The sequence below is a fragment of the Nicotiana sylvestris genome, chromosome 2, assembly GCF_000393655.2.
Source record: "Nicotiana sylvestris chromosome 2, ASM39365v2, whole genome shotgun sequence".
In the NCBI taxonomy this organism is placed as follows: domain Eukaryota; kingdom Viridiplantae; phylum Streptophyta; class Magnoliopsida; order Solanales; family Solanaceae; genus Nicotiana; species Nicotiana sylvestris.
The window spans coordinates 159,679,243-159,702,718 of record NC_091058.1 but is presented as its reverse complement, the minus strand read 5'-3'; the positions used below and the strand labels follow the sequence as shown (position 1 = coordinate 159,702,718).

The window sequence follows — 23,476 nt, the reverse complement described above, 5'->3', positions numbered from 1 at the left end:
GGTTAAGTGGACAGATGAGTGTCAAGAAGCATTTGATAAGATAAAGGGGTACTTGTCAAACCCACCTGTGTTGGTCCCACCAGAACCAGGGAGACCTTTGATTCTGTACTTGACAGTCTTGGACAATTCATTTAGTTGTGTGTTGGGTCAGCATGACATCACCGGTAGGAAGGAGCAAGCCATCTATTATCTCAGCAAGAAGTTCACATCTTATGAGGTTAAGTACACTCACCTTGAAAGGACATGTTGCGCCCTAAATTGGGTAGCACAGAAGTTGAAGCATTATTTGTCATCTTACACTACTCACCTCATCTCTCGTTTGGATCCGTTAAAGTATATCTTTCAGAAGCCTATGCCCATAGGGAGGCTTGAAAAGTGGTAGATCTTGCTCACAGAATTTGGCATCATCTATGTGACTCAGACTGCGATGAAAGCTCAAGCATTGGCCGATCATTTGGCCGAGAACCCGATGGATGAAAATATGAACCTTTGAAGACTTACTTCCCTGATGAAGAGGTGATGCACATTGACGAGTTGGAACAGGTTGAAAAGCCAGATTGGAAACTTTTCTTTGATGGAGCTGCTAACATGAAAGGCGTTGGGATAAGAGCTGTACTTATTTCTAAAATAGGGCATCACTACCCTGTTACGGTTCCACTTCATTTCTACTGTACCAATAACATGGCTGAGTACGAGGCATGCATTTTAGGTTTGAGGTTAGCTGTAGACATGGGTGTCTAGGAAGTCTTGGTTTTGGGAGACTCGGACCTTCTGGTGCACCATATTCAAGGAGAATGGGAAAAACGGGATTTAAAACTCATACCGTACCGACAATGTTTGCATGATCTTTGTCAAAAGTTTCGATCAATATAGTTCAGGCACATTCCAAGGATCCATAATGAGGTTGCCAATGCTTTGGATACTTTGGCGTCAATGTTACATCATCCAGATAAGGCTTATGTTGACCCTTTGCATATTCAGGTCTGCGATCAGCATGCTTACTGTAACATGGTGGAAGAAGAACTTGATGGTGAGCCGTGGTTCCATAATATCAGGGAGTATATCAGGATGGGGTGTATCCAGCACAAGCCACAGGTGATAAAAAGAGAATAAGTTGTCGTTTGGCAAGTGGATTTTTCTTCAGTGGAGGAGTTTTGTACAAAAGAACTCTAGATCTTGGATTGTTAAGATGCATAGATGCTAGACAGACCACGGCTATCATGACCAAAGTACATTCCGGAGTCTGCTGACCGTATATGAGTGGGTATGTTCTGGCAAAGAAAATTCTTCGAGCGGGTTATTATTGGCTCGCCATAGAGCGAGATTGTATCAGTTTTGTGTGCAAGTGTCATCAATGTCAAGTACATGGAGATTTGATTCATTCTCTGCCATCTGAATTGCACACAATGTCCGCACCATGGCCCTTTGTTGCTTGGGGTATAGATGTCATCAGACCAATTGAGCCAGCAACATCCAATGGGCACAGGTTCATTCTTGTGGCCATTGACTATTTCACCAAGTGGGTTGAAGCTAAAACTTTCAAGTCTGTGACTAAGAAAGCAGTGGTTGATTTTGTTCACTCAAATATCATTTATTGATTCAGGATCCCAAAGGTAATCATCACAGATAATGGTGCTAATCTCAATAGTCATTTGATGAAACAGGTATGTCAACAGTTTAAGATTACACATCGCAATTCCACCCCATATCGCCCCAAGGCGAATGGAGCAATCGAGGCAGCCAACAAGAACATAAAGAAGATACTTCAGAAAATGATAAAAGGTCCCGGCAATGGCATGAGAAGTTGCCCTTTGCGTTATTGGGTTATCGCACTACTGTTCGCACTTTAGTAGGTGCAACTCCTTATTTGTTGGTATATAGAACAGAAGCAGTGATACCCGCGGAAGTTGAAATCCCATCCCTCCAGATTGTTGCTGAAGCCGAGATTGATGATGATGAGTGGGTCAAGGCCCGTTTAGAGCAATTAAGTTTGATTGATGAGAAGAGATTGGCAGTAGTGTGTCATGGCCAGTTGTATCAAAAGAGAATGGCAAGAGCATACAACAGGAAGGTGCGTCCCCGGAAATTTGAAGTGGGTCAGCAAGTAATTAAACGCATCCTTCCATATCAGGCTGAAGCAAAAGGCAAGTTCGCCCCAAATTGGCAGGGGCCATTCATCGTAACGAGAGTGTTGTCCAATAGTGCTTTGTATTTAACATATATAGAAGGTAAATATGTAGATATGGCTATCAATTCTGATGCAGTCAAAAGATATTACGCATGATTTCTTTGGTTTAAATTATATTTGTTTGTACTTGGCATATTTTGAAGATTGGAATGATGAAGGTATTTTGTTCTGCTATCTAAACACTTGATCCGTTGCTACCCCTTTGAGCCCTATTTATTTATTTCCTTTCATACCCTTCCTTTGGAATCAGTAGCAAAATTTAGAAACGCGAGCACAAAAGATAAGTAAAGGAAAAGAGAGAAAAAGAAAAAGAAAAGAATGAAAAAGAGTGGAAAAAGAAGAAAAAAGGGAAAATAACAACAAAAAGGGAAAAGAAAAAGAGAATAGAAAAGAAAAGAAAAGAAAAGAGAAAATCACAACAACAGAGTAGTTTCTGTGACATGAACTACGTTCGACCTGATTCCTTTTAAGGATACGTAGGCAGCCTCACGGTTCAGTCCCATCAAAATAAAAATCAAAAGTCCCTAAGCAAAGAAACTGGGGCAGAAGTTGTGGTTGTTGTAAGAAGTCTGATTCCAAAAGTTGTAATTATGAACCCATTTGAATTGTTTTGAGCCTTTTTGATATCCTTTCTTTCTAACCCTATCCAAAAGCTCACATTACGATCCAAAGAAAGACCTTCTGATCAGTCTTCAAGAGATGTCGAGTCAAGCAAGTAGAGGCGATCCATATCAGGGGCAACACTCCGTTCCAAGTAGGAAAAATAAAAAATAAGAGAGTCTTATTGGTGAAAACCCTCACGGGCACCGTAAGGCGACGAAAGCTGAGAGAAATTAAAATGAGAGAGTCTTATTGGTGAAAACCCTTACGGGCACCGTAAGGTGACAGTAAGTTGAGAGAAGAACAAATGAGAGAGGTTTGTAGGTGAAAACCCTTCAAGGCACCGCAGGCCGAGCAGAGTTAGGGATTTGGTGAAGAATTAGGGTTTTGAAGATCTCGAGGCATAGAATATGACAACTGAAAGTTGATTGTTTGGATAGACTGAGCTGATTAATCTGAAGTGCATGTCATGATCATTGGTACCAGCTGCTCCACTCAGATAAGTCTCTTTTCTTTTTCCCTTCAAACAGTCATCCAGTTTTGGATTTTTCTTATCCATAACTCTCAAAGTCATTGCATTTCATTTTTTTTGGGTTTATTTCTCTAGGATGTTTCCAATGTCAGTTTTGTTTAAGAAAATAAGAAAGGATTTCAAAGCTCACTACCAACTTCCAAAATTGCACAAAGCACAGTGCGGCCAAAGCATGCCAGAGATAGTATGATGTAGAGTGGGATATAAGGTGTCGGCAAAAGTTCCATCGGTGAAGTGGTTTAACGATTTCATGGGAGATGCATAGGTTCAGATAGAGGGGTCAAAAATGTAAAACAATGGTTTGGGTATAGAGCACTTGGGTTATCCAGGGTCCTGTGGTTGGAGATCAGTCAGAAAGTCAAAACTTGGCCAGTTCAAGGCAGCCTGTTAAAGCAAAGCACGGCAAGGGAAGAGCCACCTTCAGCAAGAATGCCACAAACTAGCCATCATATTTTAAATTGACAAGATTTTTCTTTGATTTGAAACATGGGCAGAAAATTTTGTTTGTTTCGGAGAAACCCTCCGTAAGGAAAAGCAAGCACCAGACAGATTTGACTGTAAATTCTCAAGACCCTCTTGGATAATGGGACCTAGTTTAAAATTCAAAATATTCATGAGTAGCAAGATCTAGCATAAGTATACCCCAAAAGAATATAAGTTGGCTTCAAAGTTTTCATTCTTAGGATAGGATTCAATTCGAAATTTTCAGGACCCTCCTGAATAATGGGACCTAACTTCAAGACCTCCATTAGGTAACGTGATTTAGCATAAGTTATGTTGTAGGGAAGTATAATTTAGCTTTAAAGTTGTCACTCTTGAGATAAGACTCGATTTTGATTTTCAAGACCTAAATAATGGGATGTAGTTTTAAAACTTTCTTAGATAACAAGACTTAGCAGAAGTCATACCTTTAGAAGATATAATTTAGCTTTAAAACTGCCATTTAACTAGGAGTTTTTAGGACCCTCCTGGATAATGGGATTTAGCTTTCAAATTCTTAGAGATATTTGGTAACATGATTCAATTAACACTCACAGATGCGCCCAACTACCAAACTGAGGCAGAAAATTCTCTTTGTTTTGTTTTTTTGTTTATAATCAGGATCTCACCTAAAGAATGAAGGGAGAATCAATTCAAATGCTGGAAATCAGGAGCCCACCTGAAGAACGAAGGGAAGTAGCAATTTAAGTGATGGTAATCAGGAGCCCACCTGAAGAACAAAGGGGAGCAATTCAAGTGTTGGCAATCAAGAGCCCACCTAAAGAACGAAGGGAAGCAATTCATGTGCTAGTAATCAGGAACCCACCTGAAGAACGAAGGGAAGTAGCAGTTTAAGTGATGGTAATCAGGAGCCACCTGAAGAACGAAAGGGAGCAATTCAAGTGTTGGTAATCAGGAGCCCAGCTGAAGAACGAAGGGAAGCAATTTAAGTGTTAGTAATCAGGAGCCCACCTGAAGAACGAAGGGAAGCAACAATTCAAGTGTTGGTAATCAGGAGCCCACCTGGAGAACTAAGGGAAGAGAGCAGTTCAAATGTTGGTAATCAGGAGCCCACCTGAAGAACGAAGGGAAGCAATTCAAGTGCTAGTAATCAGGATCCCACCTGAAGAACGAAGGGAAGCAGCAGTTTAAGTGATGGTAATCAGGAGCCCACTTGAAGAAGGAAGGGGAGAAATTCAAGTGTTGGTAATCAAGAGACCACCTGAAGAACGAAGGGAAGCAATTTAAGTGTTAGTAATCAGGAGCCCACCTGAAGAACGAAGGGAAGCAGCAATTCAAGTGTTGGTAATTAGGAGACTACCAAGAGAATGAAGGGAAGAGAGCAGTTCAAGTGTTGGTAATCAGGAGCCCACCTAAAGAACTAAGGGAAGCAGTTTAAGTGTTGGTAATCAAGAGCACACCTGGATAATGAAAGGAGAAGCAATTCAAGTGTTTGTAATCAAGAGCCCACCTGAAGAACGAAAGGAGAATCAATTCAAATGTTGGCAATTAGGAGCCCACCTGAAGAACGAAGGGAAGCAATTCAAGTGTTAGTAATTAGGAGCCCACCTGAAGAACGAAGGGAAGCAACAATTCAAGTGTTGGTAATCAGGAGCCCACCTGGAGAACGAAGGGAAGAGAGCAGTTCACGTGTTGGTAATCAGGAGCCCACCTGAAGAATGAAGGGAAGCAGTTTAAGTGTTGGTAATCATGAGCCCGCCTGGAGAATGAAGGGAGAAGAAATTCAAGTGTTTCTAATTAGGATCCCACCTGAAGAACGAAGGAAGAATCAATTCAAATGTTGGCAATCAGGAGCCCACTTGAATAACGAAGGGAAGCAATTCAAGTGTTGGTAATCAGGAGCCCACCTTAAGAACGAAGGGAAGCAGTCTAAGTGTTGGTAATCAGGAGCCCAACTGAAGAACGAAGGGAAGCAGTTTAAGTGTTAGTAATTAGGAGCCCACCTGAAAAAATAAAAGGAAAGAGGCAATGTTCGTAGGAAGACGGTTCAAGTTCAGCAATCAGGCGTCCACCTGGAGAAAAGGAAAAAAGCATCTCAGATTACAATTCAAGTCAGTAACAAAGGAATTTCACCTTGAGAATACGAGTCAACAGAGCAAGATCAGTTTGAAGATATAGATAGGATTCTTGTAATTCATAAGTCATAGCTTAGTTTAGCTTCTTTCATTTTGTCTTGGTATAATAAGGAGTTCAGTAAGCAGTAGTAGCAGCAGGAGCAGCAACAGTGAAATCATAGCTTCCTGGTAATCCCAGCTACTGAAACTTTTCGAACTACACTGACTTGATTCCTTTATAGCCAAGGATATGTAGGCAACCTCGGAAGCCGGGTGCGGTCAAATCTTTCAAAAATGCTTCCCACGGGGTATTCAAACGGGCAAAAATCGCTCGTATCCGCTCACTTTATCTTCGTATGAAACCTCTCTGTGTTTCCAAGCAAAGAGGGGCGGCTGTGAGCACGTAATTTTTGCCCTATAAGAATTATTCCCATAAATTCAAACAAAATAAATTTTTCCCATGGTTTGCAATTTCGTGGATTTTTGTAGCATTTTTTGTTAATTGCTTGCATTTGTCTACGCATGTTTAATTTTGTTTAATTCATGAAAATACAAAAAAATACATTGCACTTGCATATAGGACTTAATTTTACATTTTAGATTAATTAGTAAATTAATTTGTTTGACAAAAATAGAAGAAATCACAAAAAATGACTCATTTTTGCATTTTTATTTAGTTTTGAATTTTGTAGCTTTCTTTTAATTTGGGAATAAATTAGTTGTGGTAAATATTATTTTGAGTAATTAGCTTAATTTGGTAAAATATTTAGTTTAAGAGTAATTTAGGATTTAATTTAATTTGAAAAAGAAAAAGAAAAAAATTGATTAAAAGTAATGAAAAGAGTCAAATAAAGAAAGGGCTGTGATTTGGGCTAATTTGGTAGGCCCAAATGTATTCCCCCCCCATAGCCGCTCAAAACACCTACCCAGTTCCACCCCAATACCTGGTCCAATCCCCAAATCGAAACGGCGTCGTTTCGCAAAGTGAGAGATCTGGGCTGTTGATCTCTTTCAATCAAACGGCCAAGGAACGCCCCCTCCCCTTTTCGATATAATTGTCCGAAATTCACAGAGAACATTGTATCTCTGTACTTCATCTTCACGCTCTCATCTCCAACCCTAGACCCGCCACCTTGAACCCCTTCACCATCTCCGGCCGGCGGCGGAGCTCAAAGTACCACCAAAATCCAACCATACAACCACCCCCCATCCTTGAGTCACAATCCACCACCATTTCTCCCCAAATCTTCACCGAATCGGGCCAGTGTTGAATCTAAAAACGAAGGAAAGAAAATCTTTCAAGTCCTCAAGTTCCTATGAATGATTGGGCATGAAACCAGTATTGTTCGTTTGTTCTCAAAGAGAACATGCGATTAATGCCAGTTTCGGGTCAAATTGAGGTCGCCTGAGGCTTGTCAAGCCCTGTCCGTGTGGTTATCTAGGTATTTTTGTTCTTTTCTCCTTCGTCTCTGTCTTCTGTTTTGTTCTTGTACTCGTCTTCTTCTCTTTAATGTTTTAAAGTCATTTTGTTTGCATGATTATGATTTTGAGTCTTCCTCGTCTTTAATTTGGGTTTATTTTAGCGTTCAATGAAATGGGAATTAGCGTATCAATGTCTTGGTATAATTTGATTAATTAGTTGATTTAATTGCTTTAAATTACTGTTTCCGAGCATCTCTATTGAAATCTTTTTCTTCTAAAAGTATAAAGGTTTGTTTGTTTAAAAGTTCCGACTAAGTTCAGAGTTTGAAAATTCATGTTTGGGATATAGTATACAGACCAATGGGTTTGGGATTAATTCGACCCAGTCTTGGTTGCCTGAAGGTAAATAGTAGCTACTTAAGGGGTAGTTTAGGGAAATTGGACAGGGAAATCTTTTGTAACTGCATTGGGAAGCTTATAGGAAAGAGGGGAATGGGTAATTCAGTAATTGGGTTTAGAGTTCAGGGGCTAGTTGAACAAAAAAAAATTGGGGAAGGGGGTAAATTATAATTAGCAAAATCACTATTGTTGCCCTAAAACCCCTCTATAAAGGTCCTATTTCCAAAATTTTCAAGGGGATCAGACTTGGAGAAAAATCAGAAGCGGCTGAAATATCTTCCAGCATTACCTTCTGCACCTAGAACACTAAATACCTACACATTGAGAGAGTTTTAAGATCAGGAAAAAAAAGGGACCAGGGTACTGTTCCATTGATGAACTAGTTCAAGTTTCTAGGTTTCTTTCAAAAGAATTTCCGATACTTTGCTATTTGTGGGTTCCATCATGGATTGAATCGTTTGCATTGTTGTTGATCTACTGCTCTTATTTCTTCCTAACCTCAGGTTGTTCCCTCGTTGTTTTTTGTTGTATTCAGGTACTTCCTAGACCTCTAGATGTGTAAGAATGGGAAATCTGAAGTTACATGATCCAGTTGAAAGTTCATGACCTGCTGTTTATAAATTCTATCTTATGTTATTAAACTCCCTTAATTCGGTAGTAGTTTAGCTTTTCTTCATGTGTTTACTTGCTTATTTATGTTATTAGCTTAAGTTTGATTTGTGAGTTTGAATGGGTGTTTAAATTCAGTATGTTGTCTTGTAAAAAATGATTGAAGTTTGTTGTGGGTGTGGATTGTTGGATATGCTGTAGCATGAAGCCAGTTTATATTGAATATCTTCTGTACAGATCTGTTTAAAACTGTGAAAGTCAGCAAAAATCAGCCCATAATAAATGCATGTTTGCAGTCTGGACCGTATTTTAAGGGACGGGAAGTGTTTGTATTTTTAAGTTGTTTTTGGAAATCTATTCGAAAGTTCAGTCTGCTAACATTAAGGTTTACCATAGGATATGTTTTGATGGAAATGTTCTTTAGAAAGGGGGTTTCAAGGTTACTGATGTGGAGTATATGAAACCTGAATTCAGCATGTTTATAAAACAATATCTAGTTTGTATATGGTTCCTGGGCTGTAATTTGGTAGAACGAATTGTGTGTGCTAGTATGGTTTGATAGATGGTTTACTGGTCGAGTTTCATATTGTAGCATTAGTAGCTTTAATGTATCTTTGTTGAATTGTATATGAAGTTATTTCGTGTAATTGATGATCAATTATGGCCTCAGTAGGGCTTTGATTCTCATGCATACCTGCCAAGGTTTTGGAGGAATTAATTCAGGCCCACATGGGGCCGTTTGAATGTTGATGAATTTCCTTTTGGTCTCCACCTTGAGCCTAGCCTCCATAAGCAAACCATAAATGATTGCTGAATTCATTGTAGCACTGGGCCCAGACTCAAGTGGCACTTGGTGCTTTGGCCTTGACTTTGGGCTTCTTCCCCTTGAGCCCAAGTCCCCTTTAAAAAGGTTATTCGTTGTTTCTGGATTTATTATGAAACTGAAACCTTTCCCCCTTTTCAACGTTGGGATAGTGTAGTGTTTTACGTAGGTCGCTTGTAGTAATATAGATAGAATTTAATTTGGATAAAAATTCGAACACTTTGTGGACCTCTTTAATGAAACTCGACTCTTTTAATTAGACTCGAGGTGTGCCATAAACCAAACTAGATAGCCCATGGCCCTCGGGTAATTAACTTTGACTCTTTAGAAATTGAGGTGTGCCATTAGCGAATTTTTCATGGCCCTCGCAAACTTGAAAGTGCGTAGTTGCTTTAGGCACGTAATTTTAAATTAACTTCCTTAAACTCGGGTGTGCATTTCATGTGACCCAAATCCAAATCTCAACAACGTTAGATAAAATATGTCGCGTACTGCGGGTGCATTTCATGTGGCGTGGTCCAAGGCGTGTTTTAAATAGCGTTGAATCTTCTTAAAAATAATTAAAAGCGGCTAATAAGCTAAAATAAATCATAGGCTAAAATATGTATTAAAATCAGATAATAGGCCAATTATAACAGTTGAGCGACCGTGCTAGAACCACGGAACCCGGGAATGCCTAATACCTTCTCTCGGGTTAACAGAATTCCTTACCCGGATTTCTGTGTTTTGCGGACTGTAAAATATAGTCAATTTTTCCTCGATTCGGAATTTAAACCGGTGACTTGGGACACCATAAATTATTCCAAGTGGCGACTCTGAATTTTTAATAAAAATAATCTCGTTTCGATTGTCACTTAAATTGGAAAAAACTCTCTACACTCTTCTGGGGTGTGTAAAAAGGAGGGGTGACATTGCTCGCAATGGAGCATGTGATAAGGCCAAATTGAGAGCCATTGTGCCTGAGGAACTGGCTACACATATTGTGGAATAAATAGATCCACCAGTTGCACAGGAAACTGAACAGCCCACATTGGATGTTAGAGACAAGAGGGAAATTTACTGTGAAGTCAGCGTGGGATTTCTTGAGGAGAAGATGTGACACAAGCAGTGTGTACAACAACATATGGGTTAAAGGATTAGCTTTCAAAATTTCCTTCTTCATGTGGATATTATGGAAAGCAAAACTGCCACTTGATGATGCTTTAAGAAGAATGGGGCTATTCTATGGCCTCAAAATGTTGGTGCTGTAGAGAGACACACGAAGAAAGCAGTGCCCATGTGTTCTTTAAATCTAATGCTACAACTAGGGTGTAGAAATATTTTCTATCTTGTGCAGGTTTAACATTGGGAGAAAGCTTACACCACACGGTGATAAAATGTTGGATAGTGCAGGTGAGGACTAGATTGAAACCTATCTTCCAAGCTTTTGCTATCAATCATAGTATGGGAGTTATGGAAGAGAAGAAATAATTATAAATATGGGGATGCAGTCTCTATCAATAGGGTGATATATCAAGTGGCGTCTACATTGCAAGCACTAGTAAGGGTACGAAAACCTCAGCTCCAAAATGTCCCTCACAAATGACCTGATCTTTTGATATGTTGGAAAACTATCTGCCAAAACTGAAGGTAGATTGGGAATTTCCTGAAGAGGGTTGGATTAAAATCAATACTGATGGTGCATCGAGGGGGAAACCCAGGCAGGAGTGCAATTGGTTTTTGTGTAAGAAATGAATAAGGTGATATTATGCATGCTTATGGAAAGGAGATTCATGAAACAATAAATACAAAGGCAGAAACAGGGGCTATATTAGAAGCTTTGAGGTACTGTCATCGTCTTCGTATAGCTAATGTATGATTGGAAACTGATTTGATGCTCCTTACAAATGTTATCAAAGAATGTTGGGATACACCATGGAATATAGCTGCACATGTGGAGAAGATAAGAAAGCTGCTGGAGGTGTGTAATGGTAGGGTAACTCACATTTTTAGGGAGGGCAATAAATTGGCAGATTATCTGGCCAACTATGCACTGGACAGTGGCTCGATTGAATGTGAAATTTCTGAACTGGATTCAATGCGTAGGAGGATTGTGAATGATGATAAACTCCAATGTCCAAATTTAAGAATAAAAGTTGCAAGGAGTTAGGAGGGATCGAAGAAAGGAGAGTAAGGCTTGGAGAAGGCAGTACATTTATCCATCGTATTCGAATCCTTTTGGAGGAGAGTATGATGGGATGGTTTATTACTAACGCTGTTTTCGTTTCTGCAAGAAAAGTTATTGTGAACATGCCTTGTCTAAAGGCTCAACTCCAAAGGGTAGTATTAACACCTAGTGCTCATTCCCTTGGGGAAGAGGCATTGGTAAACACAAGCATGTTAGCTAAGGAAAAGACTGGGAAGGTTCGTCTAACACAGAAGACGCTACCGCACAAGGGCATCTTTTTAATTGCACAAGGAGAATTTAATGTATCCATGTCCTACTCCTTGCATAACTTCCATGTGGTGGTATTAGTACTTGCTACTCATTCCACTGGAAGGGAAGCTGGGGTAGGCACAAATATGAAAGCAAGGAGCTGCATAACACTAAACACAACAACTGGAATTAATGCCCAGATGTTGTACAAATGTGAAGCCATACACAGTCTTTTGAGATCAAATAGGGATGTCACGAATGCATTATGGACCAAAACCTTAATGTACGGTAGAAATACCACAGCTCAAGAGAAGAATCATGCAAAGATGGTGACAGAAGACTATGGGAGGACTCACGCAAATTTGTACAAAAACGAGCTTATAGTGGACAGAGGAAGCAGCGCATTTTGTGTGTGGAAATGTAAGTTCTTACATACTGCAGGCCAAAATAATAAGGTATTAAAAGGCAAAGTGCAATACACAGGGAATGAAACTCATGCAAGGCTAAAGAGGAAACACTACAAGATCAGTACACATTCACAGGAAGAGAAATCAAGGATCGACATAAGCTTGATGCTAGCGAGGAGGAAATTTAGGACACATTTGCCCAGTCACCTGGTACAAAGAACTGGAATTTGTATCTTGGCAGGTACCTATCTAAGGTTAATGGTAAACTCGGCATTTGAAGGGAAACCAACAGATATAGGAAACAACACAAAGATGCTGGAAACTGCCAAGCATTGTTCTACAGACTTTGGAAGGTTACAGCGAGGAGATAATGACATAGAGGATGCATCGAAGAGCAAAATCACAATGAAGCACATCTCCACAACATCTACTGAGGTTTCTGAACAGCATGAGAAAGGACACTTTGACAGTGCATGGCTTATACAGTGCAAGAAGACGCAATTTACACAGAAAACAAATAAAGTTGCAGTTGGAACAATCAAGCGGGGGAATTTTCAACCTTTTGTCTCATATTACTCATATCAATTATGTCTAAACCAAATGGGAAGGATGCACTACACAAGAAGAATGCATGTTGACTGCAATTTCCAATGTTTTCCATTGATAACTTTGAAATATCGTGATTCTATCTTTTCTAGAATACATTATGTACTATCACGATTGGGTGTAACACCCAATCTTGATAATAGGCTTTATGTAATTGTCATATTTAACTACTTTCATTTTGTAAGACCTCCGGATCTTTCTTTTAATTTGGATATTTATAGAAACTAAACCTAGGCACTTGCCTAGTGGATTGCTAAAAAACAATAGTAAAGCTTTGATCTTTAACTAAGATAAAAAGGTCAACCCAAAAAGTCAACATTGGGCTCGCACCCCGTAATCCGACAAAACTCACAAATTCCGGATAGTCATTCTAATACGAGTCCAAACTGGTAAATAAAAGTTTTTTACTTATCAAATGAAAAAGATTCACTTTGTCTTCTTCAACACTTTTTAAGTTCCAAAAATAGAGTTTTGAGCTTTTCTAACCGTAAATCACTAAATCAGTATTTGAACTAAAAATTAAAGCATATTATCAATATTGAAACGATTTTAAGAATAATAGTTCATTAACCTTCTGCTTTCCACCATCAACTATGAATATCAAGCTTTAAATATAAAGAAATTATAGAGTTCGAGTAAAAAAAATACTTCCTCCGTTCCAGTTTATGTCAACCTATCCTTTTTGGTCCGTTACAAAAAGAATGATGTTTTTCTAAATTTGGAAATAATTTAGCTTAAACTTTCAATTTTACCCTTAATGAGAAATTTTTATAACTACACAAATACTCTAAGGCCTTTTTGACTTGTGTAAGATTACAAATTTCAAAAATATTTATTTTTTAAAAAATAATTTGTAATCAGTCAAATAAATTCACATGGAAACGGAGTGACCGTAATGTTTTTGCTAAGACCGTAAAAAAGGGAATATTCATTTTAGGGATATGCCGTACATTCTATATTATATTAAAAGGAGAGTAGTGAAGCATGTGGTTAAGCCAAGTGACAAGCTAAAAAGAAACCACTTGGCAATTTAAAGACAACATTAAAAATTTGAATCATAAATGGAAACATAATTAATGGAAGTAGTTAATGAATCTTATACTTAATCTAAATAGATCTTAGACAAATTTAATCTATATATCTACATTTAAATTTATATTTATAAGTATATTTATATCTATATTGATTCACCCATAGATTATTTTTTTTATTAGCTAGAGATATTGGAGGTAAAAATTAATTAAAAATTCTAATCGAAAAAATAAAAAAAATATAGAAAGACGTAATTGAGATAACCTACGACTATTTATACATTAGAGTAAGTTAAAATATAAAATAAAATTAAAATTTACTTAAGTTATTAAAGATATATTGAGTTTAAAAATTAAATAAATTCAAGCAGCAAAATAAGATCTTAAATAAAGTATATAAATTATTTATAAGGTAAGAAAAAACTTAAATAATCAGTAAAAAATATTTTAAAAATAAGAATAATAAAGTCATATTAATATTGATAAATCGGGCAAACGAATATTTTATACGTAAATATTACTACAACATTCAGATATAATGTGTTCAAACAATTAAGAAAATATTTTTTTATTAATATTTGAATTGAGTACAGTAAGTTTAAGTTTGAAAGTATAACATAATTCTTTAAAAATGTAGTCAAATATAGAAAATAGAATAATAAAACTTATTTGAATTTGAGAAAGTTTTTTAATTTTTATCTATATTATATTAGAATGAATGTAGTAGAAATAAATATTAAATTCAAACAAGCTAATAAAAATCCACATGACAATGTAATAATATTAGGTATTTAATAATATAATATCAAAAATAAATAATAAATAGAGAAAAAATAAAAATTCAGATTTTTTATCATAGAGAAGAAGGGTAAAACTTATTTAAATTTGAGATGGGAAAGTTTTTTATATTATGATAAGAAAATTCATAATATGGATAAGTCCACGTAACTCAAGTCTAATGGATAAAATCAAAAACTAAAAATATTGAATAATAGAAATAAATTAGAGATAATATGAGATATTTATAAATCATAAGTTTAAAAAATAAAATAAATTAAATATACAATGCTTAAAATCTTATTAAAATTTAAATAATTTAAAATTTTCGAGCAATATTTTTAAAACAAAATAAATATTTATTTTATGATTAGAAATTATATATTTATCTATATTATATTAAAGAATAGTAGATTATAATGATATTAAAAAAAATTATAAGTTAATGAAAAGCCACATAAAACGTAATAAGACTATATAATAGATTAAAAATTAGCAAAATTATTGAAAAAATATTATTAGAAATGAAAGGGAAAGGCTATTTGAATTTGAAATTTGAAATTTGTTAAAATTACGATTAGAATGTCCAAACTATGGATAATATCAAGAAATTGAAGTCTTATTTATGAAAAAATATTAAAATAGAAAAGAAATTTCTAATATAGGTAATTTTACTAATAAAAATTAAAGATTAAATTTGTATTAAATCTAAAAAATAAAGAAAATTTACGTAAGAAATCAAATAATAATGAAAATATTACTACAACATTAACATATAATGTGTTCAAACAACAAAGAAAATATTTTTCTATGATTAATATCTGAATTGAGTACAGTTAGTTTAAGTTTGAATATATAGTATAATATTTTAAAAATGCGGTCCAATTTAGAAAATAGAATGATAAGAATTATTTGAATTTGCAATGAGATTTTTTTTATTTCATAAGTTTTTATTTTTTAAAATATTATGTAAAGAAATAAAATGACAATAAACATATTACTACATATATATAATATGTTCAAACAATTAAGAAATTATTTTTCTATGATTAAAATAAAATTTTAATAATATAAATAACTTTCTAATATAGGTAATTTTACTAATGAAAATTAAAAATTAAATTTGTATCTTAAAGTTAAAAAAAATAACTGCATCTAATACAAAAATAGTTATAAGAGAACTCAATATATTTGTAACATAATCATCAAATATATGTATTAATATTTTAGACTAATTCAATTTTACAATTTAAAATAAAATATGATATTATTCTGGTTAAAGGTAAAAAATTAATATAAAAATAATTAAAATTTATAGTAGGGAAGAGAATGTAGTAAAACAATAGAGATAGTGTGAGGATACTTATACATTAAATTAATTTAAAAATAAATAAATTAAAAAATTTAATTATATTTAAAAATATTACAATAAGTTTAAATGATTAAAAAAATTGAATGCATAAAAATATACCAAATTTCAAGAATAAAATATTTATAGTTATTAAAGACTATTAAAAGAATAATAAGAAAGATAATTAAGATAATAAAAAATAATATGATAGTAAAATAATTTCAAATAATAAATAATACAATAACTATAAGAAAAAAAAAAGAATTTGCATAAAATTCATGTGATGAATAAGACATATTTAACTTTTAGATAAAAACAAAGTGATAGTAAGAAGTTTGTTAAAATAATATGATCTAATGTGCTCAAACAAGACAGATCGCAACATGATATGTTTAGTATTCTTTGATACTGACAGCAAAACGAAGTGCAAGTACTAAAATCAAGTAGTTAGGTTGCTACAAATAAAAAACAAAATAGGTTGTGCACTACGAGATTTGAACAATAATTTCATATCCTACTTCATAATTAATATCTAATGTTATATAATTTTTATCTGAGAGATTTATATTTTAAGGTTATTTGCACATGATTCAAATAACCAACATCACAGTTTAACATGATTTGTGTCCGCGCATTGCGCGAGTATTGATACTAGTTTATTGACTTAAAAGAAATGTGCAAAAATGTCAAGCGGATATATTTAGTGAAGTGACGTTTATTTGACAAAGCAAAGATGGAATAAAAAAACAAAAACGTAACACGCGTCATGTGACAGTTGTAGCCTGTTAACAAGCGCGAATGGCAATCCACGGTACTACTCTGCAGTCCTCACTGTTGAGGGAGAGAGAGAGAGAGAGGGAGAGAGAGACCACGAAGAGCTCAGTGGCCAACTTCTCTAATAACCATAACCATTAACCGGGTCACAATCACAGTATGCTCTCATCTCATTCCGTAGACCAAACGAAGCCCATTTCCCCCCTTTTCATCTCATCAGCAAGACATCCTTTCACTTCAATGCGTAATCATTTTACATAATCTCCATGGAAACTGAAGGACGACTAGCGGAGGACAAAGAAGAAGAAGGCAGCGCAGCCGGAGCTTGGTGACTTGGTGTCTCTGAGTTTTTTTGTTGACAAAAAGGTAAACAACCTCCCACTTTTTTTTTTCTTTCTACACGATCAGAAATATCACATGGACAGTATAGTTTTTGGTTTGCATGATGAGACACAATTTCCTGGGGTTTGGAAGAGAAAAAACGGTAAGTATGCCGCTGTAATTAGAGACCCGATTAAGAAAAAACGAGTTTGGTTGGGTACATTTAGCGTTGCTCAAGAAGATTCCAAGGCTTATTTAGCGAAGCAATGTGAGTTTGAGAAACTAAACCAGGGAAAACAAGGTGGCGAATCAAATAATTGTGAACAATTTCAGCCTGATTCATCTGGTGCAGAATTATCTCCTCTGGCTAATGAGCAATCCCTAAATACTGCTGATTTACACTGTGTTTGGATGGTTGCTTCCGGTTGTATTGTATTGTATTGTTACCTCACATACAATGTTTGTTTTGGTTGTTTATATAAAACTGATTGTATCGTATTGTTTAATCCAATGTTCCGAAACAATGAAAAACCCCATTTTATGAAACAACCAAATCCGTGTGGTGGGATTGTTTCGTATTTTCCTTTCCAATTATGCCCACACTTATTATTCTATATTTTACCCTTTACCCTATTATTTATATTATATTCACCATAATAAGTACTTTGTCTCATCTTGTTTCTGTCGTGCAAGTCAACAGACGGTATTGTCTCTTTCTAGTTTCCAACCAACTTTTTACAGGTTAGGTCTCTTTCCAACGACGGTATCCTCTCTTTCATCTATTTTCGTTGAGAGAATTCACTATTGTAAACATATGAAATATAAATATCGACGGCTATGAATTATAGTATTATTTCTGTTGCATCATTGCTCTTATTACGTCACTTTCCTTACATTGAACTACTTTATGTATTTGTCTGTTTGTTATCACTTTCATATCATTATGTATTTGTATAATTTACATCACTTTCATATCGTTTTATGTTGAACTACTTCAGATTGCTAATGGGGTGTATTTGTCTGCTTGTTTTTTCTGTCAATTATTTGGTATTACTGTTGTCACTTTGTTGAATCTTTTCAGTATTTTTTCTGGTTAGTTCATCTATGATATTGGTTAATGTATCTCACTTAATTTTATTATAGATGGTTGATCGGAATAATCAAAATAATAGACAGATATTGGAACAAGTGAGCTCTTTAGCTGCATATGCTGCTTGCTTAGTAGCTATTTGGTTTTGGACTTATGTACGTGAAATTGAAAATGACCGACGTACGATCACACATGATATACGACTGGAAAGTGAACAAGTTAGACATGAATTATTGAGTCATTTATTCTCAACTGAACTTTGTCGTAATATTATTAGAATGACCCCTTTAGCTTTTACCGATTTATGTGAGATGTTAGTTAGAGAGGGTGATCTTAGACCAACACTTCAAGCTACAGTTGAAGAGCAAGTTGCAAAAACACTTTACCTGTTAGCGCATAATACGACAAATCGCGAGTTAGCTTTTATCTTTCGACGATCTGGGGAGTCGGTTAGTCGTCATTTTCATATTGTCCTACAAGCGATCTTGGGGTTATATGAAAAATTTATTAAACAACCTGATGGCTCTCAAGTTCCTTCTGAAATTGCCAGCAGCCCAAGTTTCTACCCATATTTTAAGGTGAACACAAATACAATTTTATTGAACTTTTAGCTAAATTTAAGGTTGATTGCATATAATTTATTATAATAATGTCAGGACTGTATTGGTGCAATTGATGGAACACGTATACGTGTTAAAGTTTCACAACGTGAAGCACCTAGATACCGTGGAAGAAAAGATTATCCAACACAAAATGTATTGGCTGCATGCACATTTGATTTAAAATTCACATATGTGTTAGCTGGTTGGGAAGGGACGGCATCTGATTCAAGAATCATGAAAGAAGCGTTAAATAGACAAGACCCGCTAAAACTTCCAGAAGGTAAATATTTTATATATTTATATAGGGAAAATTAGATGTGATGAATAAATAATTAAAGCTTTTACTTTTTATCTTTAGGAAAATACTACCTTGTTGATGCTGGATTGATGTTGAGAAGTGGACTTATTACGCCTTATCGTGGGGAGCGATATCACTTGAAAGAGTATTCAAGAAATCCACCTCGAAATCCTCATGAATTATTTAATCTGCGACACGCATCTTTGCATAATGCTATTGAACGAGCTTTTGGAGTTCTTAAAAAGAGATTTCCTATAATTTCTAGTTCAACTGAACCGTCATATGGTGTTGAATCCCAAAAGCTTATTATTTTTTCATGTTGTATTTTGCACAACTACTTAAGAGTTGCAGATCCAAATGATGAGTTACTTGCACAAGTTGATGCGGAGCTTATGAATGATAATGTTGTGCATGAAGAACCACCAAATCCTAGGGAAAGTAGTGAGGAGTTTAGAAAGGGGGAGTTGATTAGAGATGGCATAGCAGCTGACATGTGGGCTAATTATCAAGTTTAATCTTCTAGGAGAAAAAAAATCAACAAATTTTTTCGTGTTAATTGAGCTATATGGAAGGGATGGAGCTACTGGAAAGTAAGCTGAGACTGGAGAAGATATGGTAAAAAGGGGTGCTTGTAATAATTTGAGAAAATCACGTGATAGTCCATTGACTATTGATGAGGTAGATGAACTAATTTCCATGAATGCTGCCTCTTTGGAAAATATCGAGGAACATGAACAACATGAGCAATATCAATCAACTCAGGAAGCACGTAAATCTAATGCATATTCAGAGGTACCGACTTCTAGCAGGAATAAAAAATGTACACATGATCATCTTGAAGGCATGGCTGATATGTTGAGAGGTGGGATGAATAATTTAGCTAATGCAATTAATCGCCTTTCAACTATGCCACCTATTCCTGAGAGTGAGATATGGCAAATGGTACAAGTGTTGGATTTAAAGCCTAGCATGCACATGAAAGCTTATATATTTCTTTGCAAACATGCAGACTTGTGCCGCACACTGATTGGGTGTCCATTGGAAGACCGCAAATTTCTTTTACTAACCTTGATGTCGTCACCTGGCAATTGAGTTAGACTAAATATTTTTTGTGCTTTAGCTATTGAGGATTTTATAGACTTTGACTAGATCGATATGAATTTTATATGTCATGTTGCTAGAAATTTTTATTATATTATGCACTTTAAGTTTGGAATTATTTGAGATATGGAACAATATCATTCCACTTCATGTGTTTTCTCTATATTGTGGTTGTTTAGTTATCTTCTACTTGTGTCTGTATTAGATCTGATATATCATTTTTCAAAGAATAGCATTTAGTACTACATATTTTGACAAGTACATGCCATTTAACATATAAATAGCAAAAAATAATCATAGATATAGATGCTTCGACCCTACCATTAGTCTCAAGTGTTATACCTCTTTCCAACCTTTAATAAAATAATTGAGGGTATTTTAGTAAACTTAGCAATACAGTACAGTACAATACAGTCAAGCCAAACAATAAAGATGTTATTTAACAACAGCAAACGATACAGTCTATCCAAACGTTGTATCCATCAAAACGATACAATACAGTACAATACAATATAATACGATACATTATAAAACGATGGGGAACAATGATCCAAACACAGTGTTAAGTAGAAATGCAAGAAGCAATTCTCCCGAAACAATATCTACTGGGGTTCGAAAGAGAAGAAATGGTAAGTATGCTGCTGTAATTAGGGATCCGATTAAGAAAAGAGGGGTTTGGTTGGGCACCTTTAGCACTGTTCAAGAGGTTTCCAAGGCTTATTTCTCCAAGAAATGTGAGTTTGAGAAATTAAACCAGGGAAAACAAGGCGGTGAATCAAAGAGTTTTGAACAACTTCAGCCTGATTCATCTGGTGGAGAATTAACTCCTGTGGCTAATGATCAGTCCTTAAGTACTGCTGGTGTAAGTAGAAGTGGAAGAAGCAATTCTCCCGAGACCATGTTTACTGGGGTTCGAAAGAGAAAAAACGGTAATTACGCTGCTGTAATTAGAGATCCGATTAAGAAAAAACGGGTTTGGTTGGGCACCTTTAGCTCTGTTCAAGAGGCTTCCAAGGCTTATTTCTCCAAGAAATGTGAGTTTGAGAAATTAAACCAGGGAAAACAAGGCGGTGAATCAAAGAGTTTTGAACAACTTCAGCCTGATTCATCTGGTGGAGAATTAACTCCTGTGGCTTATGATCAAGCCTTAAACACCGCTGGAGTAAGTAGAAATGCAAGAAGCAATTCTTCCGAAACCATGTTTACTGGGGTTCGCAAAAGAAAAAACGGGAAGTACGCTGCTGTAATTAGAGACCCAATTAAGAAAAAATGGGTTTGGTTGGGCACCTTTAGCAGTGCTCAAGAGGCTTCCAAGGCTTATTTCTTCAAGAAATGTGAGTTTGAGAAATTAAACCGCGGAAAACAAGGTGGTGAATCAAAGAACTGTGAACAACTTCATCTTGATACATCTGGTGGAGAATTATCTCCTCTAGCTAATGATCAATCCTTAAATATTGCTGGTGTAAGTAGAAATGCAAGAAGCTATTCTCCCAAAGCAATACTTACTGGGGTTCGAAAGAGAAAAAATGGTAAGTATGCTGCTGTAATTAGAGATCCGATTAAGAAAAAACGGGTTTGGTTGGGCACCTTTAGCACTGTTCAAGAGGCTTCCAAGGCTTATTTCTCCAAGAAATGTGAGTTTGAGAAATTAAACCAGGGAAAACAAGGCGGTGAATCAAAGAGTTTTGAACAACTTCAGCCTGATTCATCTGGTGGAGAATTAACTCCTGCAGCTTATGATCAATCCTTAAGCACTGCTGCAGTAAGTAGATATGCAAGAAGCAATTCTTCTGAAACCATGTTAACTGGGGTTCGAAAAAGAAAAAAACGTTAAGTACGCTGCTGTAATTAGAGACCCGATTAAGAAAAAACGGGTTTGGTTGGGCACCTTTAGCAGTGCTCAAGAGGCTTCCAAGGCTTATTTCTCCAAGAAATGTGGGTTTGAGAAATTAAACCAGGGAAAACAAGGTGGCGAATCAAAGAATTGTGAACAACTTCAGCCTGATTCATCTGGTGGAGATTTATCTCCTCTGGCTAATGATCAGTCCTTAAATACTGCTGGTGTAAGTAGAAGTGGAAGAAGCAGTTCTCCCGAAACAACACACTTCATTGGGGTTCGCAAGAGAAATTCAGGGAATTATACTTCTGAGATTAGAAACCCCATTAGTAAGAGAAAATTTTGGTTAGGGACTTATGGTACTGCTGAAGAGGCTTCCCAGGCTTATCAATCTAAGAAGCTCGAGTTTCAGAAACAACTCAAGGAAAAGCAGCAATGCAGTAAGCTAACGTCTAGTGCATGGGAGAAGCAGGATGCAAAAAGAAATTAGTCAATGTCAAGCTAGGACATGAAGCTGTAAATCGTGAAGGATTGCAGCCTGAAACAGCTGGTGGATCCTCGTCCTCAGAAATTGATGTTCCAATATCAAATTCGTCGGATGGAGGAAGTGACCAGGGGATTGATTTTCATGAAATAATCCACTCCATGAGGTTTCGAAAGGGAAAATCAGGAAAATATACGACCGAAATTACAAACCCCATTAGTATGACAAATAGTTTGTTGGCGACTCTAGGCCCTACTAAAGAAGCTTTCCATGCTAATCCGTCTAAGAAATTGGATTTTCAAAGCTCAGAAAAGGTCGAGCTGCAAAGCCATATGCCAACTGATTCTACTGCAGGGGAGAAGCATGCAGATCAAGAGGATGAAGATTTGTGGATGGGGCAATGGGTCCAACTTCCAGGTGATAGGGCTGTCAGATTGTCACTACGACTGGGCTTACCAATCATTGATCACTATGGATCTCTTTTAGGTGAGTTCAGTTGTTTGGATGATCTCAGTATTTGCTGAAACTGAGGACAACAATGAAATGTAACTATGTCTCTCCTAGCTTATAGTTTGAGAATTTGTTAATAGCATGAAGATTTTCGGGTATTTTACAGTTTTAGGACTCTGTGGAATGTAGATAGTAGTAATGCGCAAAATTCTTGCAATTGTTGGTCTTAGTAAATATGATATTGACAAATGGTATATGTTATATTAGTAAACAAGTAGCCCTTATATCCTTATTCTCTATGTGTTGGAGTTTTTCTCAGTTCTCCTGTAACTTTAAGAAAAAAGAGGAAATAAAGGCAAGAAGAAGAGATAATATTTGCTGGTGGAAAGTAATATTCAGAACTGAAAATGGTGCTTAAATACAGAAAAAACTGAACAACTAGATCCTAGAATTAAGCAACTATTTGGCACATGATCAACACATGATTCCATGATCAACAAACTCCTAAAAATCAGCAACTAAGTTAAGAATACTAAAATGTAAAACATGTGAAGAAAAACATTCAGCAGTTGTTTGACTTAATCTTGCAGTAACTGAGGCAATTGTTCAACACTATGTTTGTTTCTGCTGTTTTCTGGAAATTTCTAATAGTGTGCTAATTAGTTATTTTCATTGTAATGCCTTTGGGGACGTCTCCTAAAAAAATGGCCTTTGAAAAGTTCATGTCTACATCCTTTCGACTAGAGAAAATGGTACAACAAACGCCAAAAAATTTCAGTCCTGACTGTAAAATGTTAGACCTG

The 23,476-nt window shown here is 35.9% G+C and overlaps 1 protein-coding gene across 1 annotated transcript; it reads left to right on the top strand.

Moving 5' to 3' along the window:
• Positions 1-18,108: 18,108 nt before the first annotated feature.
• LOC104221796 (uncharacterized) lies at positions 18,109-20,091 on the top strand. Its single transcript, XM_009772932.2, has 3 exons — positions 18,109-18,479; positions 18,558-18,783; positions 18,862-20,091. The coding sequence occupies exons 1-3, from the start codon at positions 18,180-18,182 to the stop codon at positions 19,314-19,316; spliced, it is 981 nt and encodes a 326-aa protein (XP_009771234.2). The 5' UTR covers positions 18,109-18,179; the 3' UTR covers positions 19,317-20,091.
• The last annotated feature ends 3,385 nt before the right edge of the window (positions 20,092-23,476 follow it).